This window comes from Corvus cornix, chromosome 2 (genome assembly GCF_000738735.6).
Source record: "Corvus cornix cornix isolate S_Up_H32 chromosome 2, ASM73873v5, whole genome shotgun sequence".
NCBI classification, from domain to species: Eukaryota; Metazoa; Chordata; class Aves; order Passeriformes; family Corvidae; genus Corvus; species Corvus cornix.
Genome location: NC_046333.1, coordinates 11,480,871 through 11,496,614, shown reverse-complemented (window position 1 = coordinate 11,496,614; position 15,744 = coordinate 11,480,871). Strand labels below are relative to the sequence as shown.

At 36.1% G+C, this 15,744-nt stretch overlaps 1 protein-coding gene across 3 annotated transcripts in view; it reads right to left on the bottom strand.

The window, feature by feature from the left end:
• Positions 1-15,744, bottom strand: part of LOC104686451 (phosphofructokinase, platelet) — a 43,253-nt gene that overhangs the window by 1,520 nt on the left and 25,989 nt on the right. For 2 of the 3 annotated variants that reach the window (XM_010394880.2, XM_010394881.2), the window contains exons 13-20: positions 14,279-14,425; positions 13,714-13,784; positions 13,157-13,244; positions 6,416-6,568; positions 2,710-2,874; positions 1,652-1,713; positions 1,042-1,153; positions 191-290 (exon numbers count right to left, since the gene is read on the bottom strand). In XM_010394880.2, coding sequence (XP_010393182.1) covers positions 191-290; positions 1,042-1,153; positions 1,652-1,713; positions 2,710-2,874; positions 6,416-6,568; positions 13,157-13,244; positions 13,714-13,784; positions 14,279-14,425 — 898 coding nt within the window. Of the gene's footprint in view, positions 1-190; positions 291-1,041; positions 1,154-1,651; positions 1,714-2,709; positions 2,875-6,415; positions 6,569-12,079; positions 12,233-13,156; positions 13,245-13,713; positions 13,785-14,278; positions 14,426-15,744 lie in introns of all 3 variants that reach the window. The other variant, XM_019283149.2, reaches the window with a different exon arrangement.

Below are 15,744 nucleotides of genomic sequence, written 5' to 3'. Positions count from 1 at the left end.
AACAGCTATCTGAATTATTGACCTCACTCAGGTGGAAATGCTTATACAGCAGGAAGCACAGCAAGGCACTACTGAGGGGAAGAAGAAGGTTGACTTAACAAACATTCATACGTTTGCAAAGTGGAGTAGTCTTATATACTGATAGACAATCAAAGACAGTAACGAGAGACTGCACCAAACATTTCTGCACCTTTCCGGTAGGTTTCTTTCAGTTTTTTGGAGATCCACTGCATAGCTTTTGCTGAAATTTTTGTCCCAAAATTTCTATCAAACGGTGAAGGTGCTCCACCCTGTGCAAAAATTGAATTTTGGGTTAGCTTATCAAACCAGGATTGGTGTCTTGTTTTATCAGTTATCTCTGCTAATGGCCTGTTCTACCTCTTATTTCCATTTCCCCCACTTAAAAAACAAACCAACCAAAAGCCCCGCCCCATAAATCAATCGAAGGTGTTTAAAATTTGTGTTCAACAGCTGTAGTATTCTCACAGAATCAATACTACTTCTCACTTAGAAGAATGGAGGGGACTGTACACTTCCCTCCACCTCAGCCTTGGTGATGAGTGTAGCCAAATCAGGAACTCCCTTTGTCCACTAACAAGCTGCTTAGTGAGATAAAAGAAATGCAGGTAACACACGCCAAAGGAGTAGCTGACTTCTGTCTCTTCCACAAAAACAGCCCTTTGCACAATTTTCTTACTGAAATCTCTGCTCTTCCAGGGTTCAAGAAGCAGATACATTATGGATGGGCAGGTCAGTGTATTATGAAGAAGGTATTACAATTAATTATAAGACAAAAAGTTCAATATTGATTTATTTAGAGAGGAGAGGATAAAAATGAAAATCATAAAGAATCTAATGCATTTTTTCCCTAGATTTTTCAAAAGGGTTTGCAATAAAATGCTAAAAAAACCTTTTGAGTTGCCTACAAACAAAAATACACACTTTTTTCCCTTGAGTCAGACTTGTTTGAAATACTTGAACAGTGTATGTACTTTGTGCATACAAAGTTAGTCTTGTCTGTAACTTTAGGGTTTTATTTACCTGCTGCATATGACCCAATACATTTTTTCGACAGTCAAACACTCCTTTTCCTTCTTCAGAATACAGCTGATAAATGAAATCAGTTGTGTAGTTCTCATTGCAGTTCTCATTTCTGTAACAATTAAGGCCAGATAGTTAGCAAATTTACTATAAAGCACTGGATCTCTTTACAGGTACTAATTGGTAAGTGTTTTCCCTTTTCTTGATAGCAGTAATCCTGGCTTGGACATTTTCATCTCATCACATACACTCACTTCCATGTTACAGGCTCATGATTTTTAGGATTTTTATAGCAAAGGTCATAGTGTATGTAATGCACTACCTTTAGTAAGAAAGAATCTAGAATAAAAGACAAACCCGATGAGAAAATAGACTGAAAATAGGGTAAAGTTTTAGAGCAAATATATTTACATAGAAGTAAGTTTTGGACTTGAACTTCCAGACAGGTCCCAGAATTGCCTTCTGGAGCAGCAGCTTTACTAAAAATCTCAAGTTAAAGGAATAATCAAGGAATACTGACTTGGAGTGTCACTCCAAGTGGCCAAGCAGCCTACCTGGCTGGGAATGCTCAGTGTCACTGATGCCATCTATTACATCTACTTTTACCTACCTCAGCACTAGACCACGCTGGATACTGGTTTTCATTTTTTCAGTCAAGTGTTCCACATTAGCCTAGAAACAACAGAAGTATTTTTAAAGGGCCATGCAGAACTCTAAAACAACCTTAATGAGCCTTCATTTCTCGAGAACTTCTGTCAAATATTCCACAAAAAGCATTACATGCAAATTCAAATTATTGAGATTTTTGGAGATTCAGGATAGCATACTGTGCATGGCTGTTCATCTTGGGTTAAAACTAACACCCTTCTCCACATCAGAAGTAACGTATTTTTATTAACTCAAAGGTGGTTTTTATATGCTTTACTGCTACAGCATCAAGCTTGATGCACATAAAAATACAGAAATTGCCACTGAAGTTCACAGCCTGCCCTTACTTCCAGTCCTGCCAACAGCTGAGTGGGGTAAGTTCTGATTCATTTCACATCTCTCTGCTTTTCAGGAAATAAATTTCTATCCTTTTAGCTTAGCATTTGTCCACGACTGCAGCTAGCACTAACCACCTCGGAAGTGTAAAATCCTCACAAGTAGAGAAGTTCCGTATCAGTGTATGTACTACACCACAATCCATAATCCTTAAAGCCTGAGGGCTTTATTTTAGTAACACCTCCAGACATGTTCTGAATAGCTGTGGTAACAGAGTCAGTATTTAATAAACTTGACATTCTGGTCAGTTCCTGTCCTGAACAGCCTTCTAACACAATCCTCCCATCATGGAAAAATAGTCTTCTCTTGGTTTTGGCTTTATTTTAAAACTACCCAGGTCTGTTCATTGAATTTGAATTTCAATCTGAAGACTAAAAATGAAACAATTCATCTAGTAGTGCTTAATGGCCAATACAATTATTTTTGTCATTTTACTGAACTTGGGTGTCAACAATAACTCTGTCTACATTCCTTTATATAATGTTATGGCACAGGAACTGGCATGACAAATGCAGCTTTTAGGCCCAGTCTAAGCTGAGCCATCTACTTCAAGTGAACACATTGTGATATACACATACAACAACTTTAGGATCTACTTAAAAATGAGCAAAAGGTGGTGAGTACCTGGAGCTCTCTGATATCAAACTGCTCTTCGAAGATGTAAGCAGCATCAGCTCCTGCTGCCAGGGCGCCCATGTTGGCCAGGTAGCCGCAGTAGCCGCCCATGGTCTCGATGATGAACACGCGGCGCTTGGTGCCGCTGGCCGACTGCTTGATGCGGTCACACGTCTGCTCAGAGACACGAGAGCCTCAGTATGCACTAAAACCCCTGATTCTTTACATTTTTCTGTGTCATGCAACTTTGTGTCACTGACTGGTAACAAAAAAGATTAAAAATAAAGCATTTATAAAAAATGGATCTTTTAAGGAATTCCAAAATGGCATCATCCACATAACTATAATAATTACCAAATAAAGTGTTTCTTATAAATCATACACTGAACACCAGAGTAAAAATAAAGTGTTTATATCCTAGCAACTCTTAACATCTACTTGCTTCCTGCAAATACTGAAACAAGAATTCATTTTGGTTTGTAGTGGCATTAACCAGTTGTGTATCTGTGTTTTCTAACACAGATACAAATAGATATAATGAAGCTTTTTAATGAATTCTGGTATGAATAAACTTCTCTTCTTTAACTCAATTACTTAACCTTACTTCTTCTTAGCATTGTTATTAAAATTCACTACATTCCTATCTATACCAAATTTCTTAAGTCCTTAGCATGTATAGCCCAATTACTTTCTGGTAATGATTTCTACATAAATATAATTAGTTCTTTCAAACACTACTGGTACATGTTTTGAAATGTTTTTGGTTTTTTATTAACAGGTACATACTTACTATAAGAAGACTGCAATCTTCACTTGCACCTTACTCTGACCAGCATAAGGAATGTTCTCTACAATGAGATCTGTTGCTTACATGAAACCAGTTAACAGCAAAATTTATTAGAGCTGCCTAAGAGATGGGGGAAGTAACAAAGACAGAGGCAATCCCCAGTGTGGCAATACCCAGGAATTTTAGTACAGAAACTTAGGAACTAGGTTACTATCCACCTCTAGGTTTTAATAATACTCAAAAATCTATTTGATGAACTCACCTCCTGGAATGAATTTTTCTACCACTCAAAGTTATTTTAAAGTTGTTGATTAATGTATCTTCCTTTCGGAAAGCAAGTAAGAGAAATAGATCCTATCTTCTTGTCTTAGAAACAAATAAATAAATAGGATATACCACATTTTGTGACAGGAAGAATTTTGTGAAACTGATGTACTGTCCCAACTATCAATTTAGTAAAAACGGAAATGAAAGTACCGGGAAAGCTTGTCATCTTGCAACCTGAATTATGGTAACTTTAAAAAATCCCCATGCCTTACTGATTTTCTGAATGAGTAACTGTAGGTGCTGTAATATTTGAGGTATTTCTGTTTCAGTTTTTTAAAACCAGAACCTTCATTCAGCTAACTGAAAATACTACTTTCAGGCTGAAATTCAGACTGTGAGCAATATGGTCCTTAAAACAATACCTAACAGATCACAGAACAAATAATTAACTGATACATGAGAAAACTTAATATAAAAACTCCAGAACTTCTAACATAACACAGTTTAATGCATATAAAGACTAAGACCAGTGTATGCATGTATTTAGGTCAAGACAGAAAAAGATACAGGTAATTTAATGTATACATATTTTATGTATTTGCCTATATGCATATTATGTGCTTACACAGAGAAGTGCAGCATTCACATGAATTTATTCAGAATATGGATGTTCTGCTATCCTAAGCATAAAAGTCCATGTTGACTTTCATCACAAAAGTCCATGCTGACTTTCCATCAGTTTTTCAAAATGACACTTTTACATTTCTTGGGTTTTACAGTGTCCCCGAGCACTTTACTTTCTCTTTCCAAACCTTGTTTCATTAAAATTTTTCCAGAATACTATAGCACTGAAAATATTTTAACTCATTTTTTAAAAAGCTGCCTGCAACTGGATAGGTACTATGTCTTGTCTTTAGACAATAAATAAATACACACATGCAGATTTCCACCATTTTCAGAGACTCAAAATATTTGTAAACCCCAAGATTTCTAAAAAGGTTTTCCATCTGCTAGTAGTAGAATGAAATTTTCTGCCTTTTGAGAACCTCCAAGTACTAAGCAAGGAGGTAGATCAGTCATTGTGTATGGGACTAATCACTTGAAATCTACTTAGAAGGGTTTCTATCCTTGACTGTACAAGAGATGGAGTAGAAACTTTCTACTATTCTTGCTTTCTCAGAATGACTGTGACAGAAATACCGAGATGTGAAATTGGCACAAATGGACTTTAACGAATCATTAATTCATACACTACCCTACAGGCTGGAAAAGCCGAACCTAAAACACCTGGTGCAGGTTTCAGACATCTTAAACAAGGCATGTGGAATCCTTCTGGAATTGCATTACTAGTTGAGCTTTCATATGAACTGATCCAGCTTAATGAAAAATCCCAATATTTAAAACTTCACCAAATCAAATGTTCTACTATTAGCATTAACTAAACATCCTAACGACAATAAAATTCAGAAGATACAACCATTTTCTTATTACTGAGAGCACTACTGAAATCTATACAAACTGTAATTAAATTAGTACCAAAAACTATTAAGTAAGAGGAAGCAACACTATATGTGATCATTTGTTGCCCCACTGTGTTTTCATTTATCACTTTTAAACGTGCATCAGCCACAATTAGCAGATTTACCTACTTCTATAAATGTCAGACCAAGGGGGAAACAGCTAAAGGACTGGTAAAGTACCATGTCCTGCCTATGAACATGTGGCTACATGATGTGCTCACGCAACACCTTAGGACATCTCACCCCAGGGATGCTGCACTGCAGCTCCCAAAGGCCAGTCCACCCTGTTTTCTGACACAGCTCTTCCAGTTATCTACTGGAGCTTTTTCACTCTCTGTGTAAGTAACACTACCTAAAGCAGGAAAACAAACCTGCCTTTCCCAACCCCCTGGATCTGTAGGCTTGACTTTCTTGGCCAATTACTTCATAATTAGTTATATGGCTTGCTAATGATGGGTTTGATGAAAGAGCTGGTAAGATTTATTCATTTGTTTGCATTACATCTCAGCTCAGTTCCCTTTGCTGTATTGTAAGCAAAGTAAACAGGACTGAAAGAGCTCATACAACAGTTGTACCCCAGGGAAAAACGATGGCAGACTAAAACTAGAACACTGATTGTTCTGACTCTGCACTGTTTAACTGAACATCAGTGACATACTTAACTGCTTATACTATCCACGCATTTATATGCACTTAATAGATGTTAAAGCTAATGGAGTCTATGGGATTATTCATGTGTTTAGTGCTAATGTACTTTAAATGCTCTACTGCACTGAGCTCAGTCAATAGTTCATCCAATAAATGGGCCATTTATCTATAAAACATGGGCTTTCTTCTTTTACCTAAGTAATACATAAGATAAAAACGAAACCAAAGAAAGCAAAGTATTTTATTCTCAGTAAAAGCAAATACCTTAAGCACTAATGCAGCAGTCTTGAATAACAAAAGAGAGTACCCAAAAGTTAAGTATATAACAAAATACTTTTCTAAGGTTAATCTTTAATCAGTCTTGGAAAACTTCTAAACTATTAAATAAATACAGTAACTGTATTATTTAAGAAAACTAGACATTTCAAGGTCGTTAGGTATCCTCCTCTTATGCATTTTATCATCTTAACTTCTAAAAGATGCGCAGTCTTACCTCCACAATAGCATTCAAGGCAGTGTCAGCACCAATGCTATAGTCTGTGCCTGGCACATTGTTGCTAATAGTAGCAGGCAACACACACATAGGAACTTTAAACTCCTCAAAGCTGGAACGAGCCTCGTAGAGCTGCAGACAACTTTCAAAGGCCTGAAGCAGTGGTACAAGCGTGAGTGAAACATTCCTTCCCTTTGGACTGCTCTGCTAATGACTCCTGGCATGTGATGGTAAATGTGGCTGTCCATTGGCCCAAGTAAACACAATTGGTGAGATTTGGGGGTGGAAATATCCTGTACATACCACAACAGTGCACTGGGGTTGCATTGGCACAATGCTCTTTGAAGAAATGCAGAGGATTAGCACAAGTTAGTATAAACTGAAAGTGAAGTGTGCAAAGCAGAGAGGTCGGAAGCAGCTAGGCAGGAAAGGACGGCAAGAAGCTAGACTGGAAATCATTCCACAAGAAAGGACTTAAAGAACAAAGTCTGATTCATGCTAAGGAGCTTAGAAAGTTAACTAGTAAAAACCCTTGCAACTTGACGAAAATGCTTAAAGAAAGATGCTTTTTAAAAAAACTATGTTATCCTAGAAAGTCAAGACACACATCTATTTCCACCAAGAGAAAGGAAAAAAAGGTTCACCCATGCCTTCGAAGTTTCTATCAATGTCACGCATCTACCCCTGTGCACACAGACTGGATGTAGGCTCAGAAAAATCCAGGAACATGTGCACATGGATGAGTTAAGAAAATCTGCAAGTATAGCTCAAGGAGTCTTTGAAAAGCAGTTATAGGTCCTTGGAAAGATTCCAAACTCTACAAAAGATGTAATCATATCAAAAGGATTAGGTGTTCCGAGTAGATGTCAAAACAAAGGCTAAGATTTTGCAGCTGTTTTAAGTAAACATATGTTACATTATTCCAATTATTTCTAATCTAAACTAATCAGCATCTCTCACGATGTGTGGCAATTTTTCAAACTGCCTATGTAATGGCTCTCCACCAGAAAGCCTGATTACACAGTACACTATTTTTTCATCTCTTTCTCCCAGAAAGGACTGATGTTCACAGAAGTCTCATTTTCCTGATTTCTCAAATCGGTACACAGAAGCAAACTATTGAAGATCAAAATTAAATACCTGTAGAGGTATCTCCAGGCATATCTGCACAGTACTGATTTAAGCAACAACTTAGAAGAAAATTATGAGAAAACCCCCTACCTGTGAGAGTTCTCCTCTCTGGGCTTTTGTCCTAGACAGAGCAGATCCTGTTCAGTGAGAAGATGGGATATTTATAGCCGTAGGTGCATAAATGCAAATTGACTTTCTAAAAATCTCTCTCTTCTCACATATTTTGTAAATGCGACAGCTCAGTGCTATACTTTCAGTTTGAGGCTGAAACACAGCCTAAAAGATTGCACTTTTAGACCCAAAGAGCTGAGAAGCAGTACAGCTCAGAGCAACAAACAGGTGGGGTTTATTTGGGATTTGGTTTTTTGAGTGGATCAGGCTTCACTTAGGAAATTTCAGTAACTGCCTGGGCCAACTCAGCTCAGTCAGGTTGCTTTGAACATTTATTTTTACTAAAAGAATAAAGACACGCAAAATAACACTGGTTTGGTAAAACCACACAGCTTTCTGGAGATCTGCAAAACATGAGTTTCTCTAAGAAGTTTTATATTAAGACTTCTGGAAAACCAAGTCAGAGGGAGATTTAGAGCAATAACTAACGTAACTGGTTAGTCTGCATTTATGGTATGTTAAGATGCAGTTAAGATATGTTTTACTTGCATTAAATATTGCCATTTTATTTGATGCAAGTGATTTCAGCCAACATATCCAATGACTGTACCTTCACCAAGCACGAGCATTAGATGATTATATGCAACATCTTTGCATCACTGTGGCAAAATATGAAAATGCTTTTAATATATTGTCACTTAATTATAAAGGGTAAATAAGTGATCAATGGTTTTAAAAACTGCTATGCTATTTTTTTTTAAAGAATTACTACAGTAAGGTCATAGAAGGATACTGCACTATGTTAATAAAATGGTTTAATAATTTCCTACCCTTTTATTGGATTTGTGTTACTAAAAAGGTTGTTGCAATAACCAACATAACCAAGGATGCTTTATAAAAATTCATGCAGTCAAGCAAAGACTACTGTTTGTTGACTTTGAGTTGATTTAAATACAAATGGCCATTGAAGGTGATGGAGTTACTGCCCTTACTCCATACCAGCTGTTACTAGGACTGAAGGAGATGAAAAATTAACAGGTTAGCTGGTGGCCAGGGCTAATTTTCAGCTTCCTAGTTCAGAGTAATGCAGAGCCACATATTCTACTGGGAAGGTACAGGAGTCTGTGTTTTCCATGGGAAATGTGTGGAGGCTGCCTTAAGGCAATCTGACTGTAGCTTTCTTTGCTCCTCAGGGATGTTTGGGTTTTTTTTTGCCCACAAACCCAAGTCATCAGTCTGTACCCCCTTTTCCTTTGGTGAAAGGAAAGGTAAGATTGCCAGAGAAAAACGACAGCAAGTTTTAGCCTCTCCCTTCTTCAGGTTCCATTTTTCTAATCTAGCTGATACCTTTTCCTTTCATTTCCCCATTTAATTCTACATCTCCTAAATCAAATGAATTTTCTTCCATAATTTTTTGTGGCTTACTCCTCTTTCCATCAAATTTCCTCTAGCCTACCAATAGTTTTTATTTCCAAATTACATGTTCATTCCTCCACTCTTTTTATGTTCTGCTGCTGAAAGAAGCTTTTAATTTATTCTGCCTAATTACAGACGAGGTTTCTACTTTTCAGTTCCACCTGCAAGATGTATTGTAAATGTCTCTTTGATCACTATAAAGTAATCCAATTTGCATTTAAGAAGAAATTTCTACCCTTCATGGTTCTGTAAAAAAAAAAAAAAAAAACAAAAAACCATAACAAAACAACAAAACAAAACCCAAACCTAACACTTCCTGATTTGTTACATTCCTGAGGTCTGATATCCAAAGTAACATTCTATTAATTTCACTGAATTAGCAAAATACTTGAGAATATAGGTATTTTTATTATGGTAGTTATTTTAGTGATGCTTCATTTCACAGCAAATTCAAAGTTCATGTTCTTATCTTGCAATTCTAAAAGATTTACTTTGTATGCCTACATATATAAGCCTTAAGCACAGCCTCTTCAGGTAGGAACATCCGTCTTTTCCCTCAGATATTTTATATTTATGCTGTCATTAGCAGTTTTTCTAATACTCTGAAAACAGAAGTGAAAAATACAGTTTATCATAAATACAGAACTCTATTCAAAAGATAAATCGAATTTGAAGCCCATGTTTTAAAACAAAAGTGGAAAAATGGAACATTTCAAAAGGGTCCCATAATCTATTATAGAATCTAAATTAGTTATTGAGAAATGTATCCACTATCTATGTCTTTGTGAAAAGCACACTCTTGACTAATCTCTCATACAGAGAGATGTATCTGTTAAACCTGTTTTTTAATTTTCTTTTTAAATGCAGAATTTTAACACATTTTATCAGCAAATGTTTCAGGGTACTATTTACACAGCTTGACAAGTTTAAACAACTGACAAGTGTCTAATGATGCCAAACAGTAACAAGCCCTCATTACCAGCACAATTGTACTTACCTTACTAGAGGCAGGAAAGATCACACAAGTAAGAACAGTACCACAGAAAAACTAAGTGTGGTAACACTTTGGTGTTCAGAAGAGGATCTACTGCTCTGAGAGCACTGTAAACTATGATGCATTTATTGACCTAACAGTGGTAAGAGGAATAAAAACCTATATATAAACTAGATAAAATGGATATTCATGTCCACATCCTGCTTTTGTTTACCACAGTCAATTGTATGATGTGTATTGAGCCTATCTGGTCACATTTAACAGTTGCTACTGAACCTGATCTGAGCATGACGTAAGAATGAAAGGATGGATTTTGCACTGGCAGTTTTGGTGAATCATGTTCAAACAATCAGAGCAGAAAACTGAAAAGATACCAAGCAGAAATGTTTTCTGAAAGCAAAAGTCTGCTCCATCCCAAAAAAAAACCAACAAAAAAACCCCCTCAAATTTAATTTTCCACTCAACTGAATCTAAATCTTACAGAGACATTACTTTTCATATTTATTCCAGAGAAAAATCTAGGCAAAATAAAATGCAAAACAATAAGAAGAAAGCCATTAGCAAAAAAAAAAAGCTTTCGAAAAGTTTTCAACTACCACATTAAAATATGGAAATAAGAACATTTTACCTAATGAAGGCAAATGATACCTAGAAACCTAAATAGAAAGCAAACCACAGCAACAAGGAGAGACTGACTGACTACGATATATCCCCTTTGCATGAAATAACCTATAAAAAGAAGTCAGTTAGGTTAACAAAGCTTATGAAGGTAAGAGGAGAAGGAAAGTAGATGTTATGCACAATCATTTTACTCACCTTAGTTTGTGATCAGTCATTTTGGAGGGATATTTTTATTTACCAGAACTGGAAACAACACCAACATTTATAACCCAAGCTGTCTATAAGAACACATTCAATGAATTTTAGTTGGCTTACAGTCTTGTTCAAGGCAATACTTCAGGAAACTGGTGTTTCCTAACTCAACAGTTTCTTTTGATGAAGATAAAATTATTTATGTTGGAATGGTTAAAAAAAAAGAAAAGAAGGAAATTATGGCATTCGAAGTTGGTAGCATTCAAAGAATCCTTGAAATGAAAAAGCTATCATAATTAAAATTTTCAAATACATTTAAATTATAAGGGAACTGTCATTTAGTTTTCAAAAGCAACTTGAAACTCTTTTTGTCCAATTGACTACACTTTCTGTTCAACTGAGATTAGAATTAGAAAACTTGAGGAATGGCTGGGGTTGCAAGGACCTCTGGAGATCATCTAGTCCAACTCCCTGCCAAGGCAGGATCACCTGAGCAAGTGATGCAGGAACAATCCAGGTGGGTTTGAATTATCTCCAGAGGAGACTCCACAACCTCGCTGGGCAGCTTTCTCCAGTGCTCTATCACACTTGAAGTAGAGAAATTTTTTTCTTCATAAGAGATTAAACATTCAATTTTTACTTTATGTTGTATTACAGGATTTGATTTTTAAAAAAATACTTCTTCACGTGTCTCAACTCCTTTTATTAAATCTGCTATTAGCAGAAAAAATGTAATTCCTATTATTAGAGAAATACGGATTTTACAGACTCTTAGAAAAGTAAAGATGTTACATAACTAAGGATCTCCTTCTCAACAGAGCAACTTTCCTTCAGTGTTCATTGCAGCTGGGTATACTGCAACTCTCCATATAGTGAGTGTGGATTTTTTCCCCCTCTACAGTACAAATGATCATCAGGTCTCAGCTTTAGGTTCCTTTCTTCCTTATACAACAGATATATGCCATCTTATCTTGCACTTTAGAAATTTAGAGGTCGTTGTAGTTTCAGTAGAATTTAATGGAGGAATTTGGGATCCCAGACTTTCTTTTTAAACTGATGTCATGAATATGGCTATATCAAGGAACTGTAATTCCCAAGATCACGTTTCCGAAGTTCTGGTCTACAAAAATATCCAGTTGTAGTCAATTGATTAAGTTTTAAACAACTGTTAGTATGTGCACACACCAGAGCAGACTTACATCAGTTATAGTGTTCAGAGCAGTATCTGCACCAATGCTGAAATCTGAACCCGGTACATTATTGGATACAGTTGCAGGAACCATAACCATTGGAACACAGAATTCGTCATATTTCTCCCGGGCAGCTGACAATTCCAGAAGTCCAAGGTAAGCCTGTTGGGCACAGGCATTGGGTGAAAAATTAGGATGAATGAAGTAAGGGCACAGTTGGGAGTGACAAAATGGGAAGGGCCACAGGGGGAGCCATTTCTACCACAGCACACTTCAGCAAGTCAGAGCACTAAGGAACCACTAAAATCTAACACAGACAAAAAAGAAAGCATTAGAAACAGGCATACATTTGAAAACAATAAATAGAACATATGTTCTCTTGAAAACCAACAACTTAGACACAACAAAGTGGTTTTCAACAAAACAAACTACTTCCCCAATCTTCAGGTACTGTTACTCTTGATTTAAAAATCTTAATATTCCTGAATTGGGGTCACAGCTACCAGCTTGGACAAAAAGGATCATACACTCTTTATCAAGAAGCAATGAGCACATTCTTCTCTGCAAAGAACAGGCAAAATACTTTCCTGAATCAAAATTTCAAAAATTAGTTACTTTTCTAAAACAAAGCAAACATGAAATACAGAAAAAAAAAAAACTTCTCTAGATCGATTAGATTTTGAAATGCACTATGTGAGAAGAGTGGCTTAAATAAGCAATCATAGTGCAATTTCTACTAAGAGTCAAGAACTTTTGTAAGTATATTCTAAGAATTGATACAGTATAGACTGAAACTTGCACTACAGAATTTATTAATTTAATACAAAGAACTATAATGCTATCTCACCTCATTTACCCATTTAGCACATCTGTTTAGCAGTTCTAATCACTGTCTTCTTGAATGTCAGCTTTCCAGAGAACCACTGAGTGACAACACTTATGATTTTTAAACACTATTTGTGTCATGTATCAAATACAGATATAGCCAAATGCACCTTACATGAAGATTGGGTAAAAATCAAAACAGACTATTAATTTTGTTAGGAATTCTACTCTACTTAGACATAATTAGATATTTCAGTGTACCTCAAATCCACCAATAACCATAAGGGCGTTAATGTTGTTAGTGCGCATCTGGTCAGCAATCTTCTCCAAATATTTTGCAGGAAGAGTACTAAAAACCATTAAACCAAAAGAAAAATAAAAACAATTTACAGACTCTGAAGCAGTAAAGACTAATTACTAAGATGAAACCATAAACTGAGAAGGCAACGCAATGTTTTTTGTTTCACATATTTATCCATACAAGTAACTCTTCCAGACAAGCAATAAGGAATCATGTCAAATATAAAGAAACTGCAGGTTTGCAATCCTTTAAAGTTTAAGGACCTCAGGAAATTCTTAAGTTGAGGTCCCAACTCCCACTGTTCAGAGCTGGTTCAGTACTATGAAGTTGGAACTTTAGTTTCCAACTATAAAGTTGGAACAAAAGGATTTGAACAAAAAACAAACTAAAAAAACCCCAATACACAAAAACTGAGGACTTAAAAACATTCTGTGGAACAAAAAGAGCATGGAATCATACAGTGGTTATATATAACACTACAATTCATCATATCAATTGACAAAAGTATTGATGTTACCGTTTTGTACCAAGAATTGATCCTCCTTGACCAGTCCAGCCTCCAACATCTCCCCAGCTAATTTCCTTGATCTTTGAATAAAAGTAAAAAAGGAGGTTTTGTTAAGTGATTATCCAATTACTTCTCTTGAGTTGCAGCTAACACCACGTACTACTTCATGAAAAGCTGTTGGAAAAAGTTGTGGGGCACAGACATCACTAAAACTGAGGGCAGCAAAGAAAGAAAGCAGCACCAGAGTTTAACTTCATTCCTCTTGAATTACTACCAATCCCTTTACATTCCACTTGTTCTTTCTGCTTCCACACCAAGATGAACCCTGCCCCCGTGTTTCGTATCTCGATCTTATTTTCACATCCTCTCCTACTGAATGTGAAGTACAAAAACCTAAACCTAGGTCTTTGATGTACATTTTGGGATCTGTGGCTCCAGCCAGGCATAGAAATCATTAGTCTTGCACTCAGTTTCTCTTCAGTACACCAGCTGATGCTTAACATTTAAAAACAGGGGAATAGAAGAATGGGGATGGGGTACATACCACTTGGTAACGCACACGTGTGATACTGACCTTCCCTCGAGCGAACCCTTCAAAACCATCAATGACAGCAAATATTTTGTGACCTTCAGTCATGCCAACTCTCACTGCAGCCCTCACGGCAGCATTCATTCCAGCTGCAGGGGCACCAACATTTAAAACTGCCACATTGAAATTAGTCTGCAAGATAAAAATAATATTTAGTAAGGACTTTAATTTCTACATCATGGTTTAATTTGTACATCATAAGCAGTTGCTAAATATCGAAATGCAGGAAAGGGAATTTCAAAGCCCCTAAACATGCTGAAAATTTAAAGTTAACAAGAAGGTGCAAACGCATTTCCCCACTTGCATAATATCAAAGAGACAAACAATTAAAAAAAAAAAAGAATGTTCGTTTTTAAATAAGACTTTATCATACTTCCATTTGGTTTGCAAGTTAAGTTATTCAGGATTTTATATTCTAGCCCAGGTTTAAGAAACATAAAACAGAATCATAGAATGGTTTGGGTTGGAAGGACCATAAAAACCATCTTGTTCCAACCCCCTGACATGGCCAGGGACACCTTTCACTAGTCCAGGCTGCTCAGAGCTCCACCCAACCTGGCCAGTGTTACTCAAGAAGCTTCAGGTTACTAAAGCAGTAATTTTTTTTTTTCCAAACACACCAACAATAGCAAAAAAAAAAAAAAGGTAGGAACTGATTGTAGCACCACAGAGTTTGTGTATTATCAGTACAATGCCGAGTGGAACAGATGAGTTTTAAAATTAAGCTATTGGCCAATTTTTTCAAGCAGCTGACAATACAGTAGCAAAAAGGAGCACTTCACATCTTTCTCAACACCACACATTTTCAGATTATGGCATTTTTTAAAACATTTCTTGATGACTCAAATAAACTGCTTATACAGAGTGTCTCCCTAGGTTTAACAAGTATCCAGGTAAGCAGCTGATCTAGTCAAACTGAAAAGTCTAAAAAATCAAAAAATACATTCGTAATTTAAACTACAGGCAATGTAAGAGAAAAGATTCTATTTATAACATAATGTTAAATAAGTATTTTAGTACATAAAGCAAGAGTGCAACTGAGTGCAAAATGCTAGTAAACACCTTTGATTGAATTTTAACCGTAAAGCATGAAATGCACTCCTTGAAATGGAATTCTTCTTTCCAGATAAATCACAGGCTACTCTCTGTGACTAAGAAATTGTCAGGTAGTATAAATCAATACAGTTTCACTGACATCAATAGCAGTTGATTTACAACAGATATAAATATAATGAATAACCAAAAAATAAAGAAGGCACTGCTATTCAATAATTTTGTTTAATTTTTACAGCTTCTTAATACTAAGAGCAAAATGTAAGTAAAGAATTTAAACTTTACATGCCTGAACTTTCTGGAAACGTTTAACCACTTTGTATGAATTTAGCAGAGACAATTTAAATGACAGGAAAGTATCAAGAAAACTTGACAGCCTGATTTTATACACTAAAATC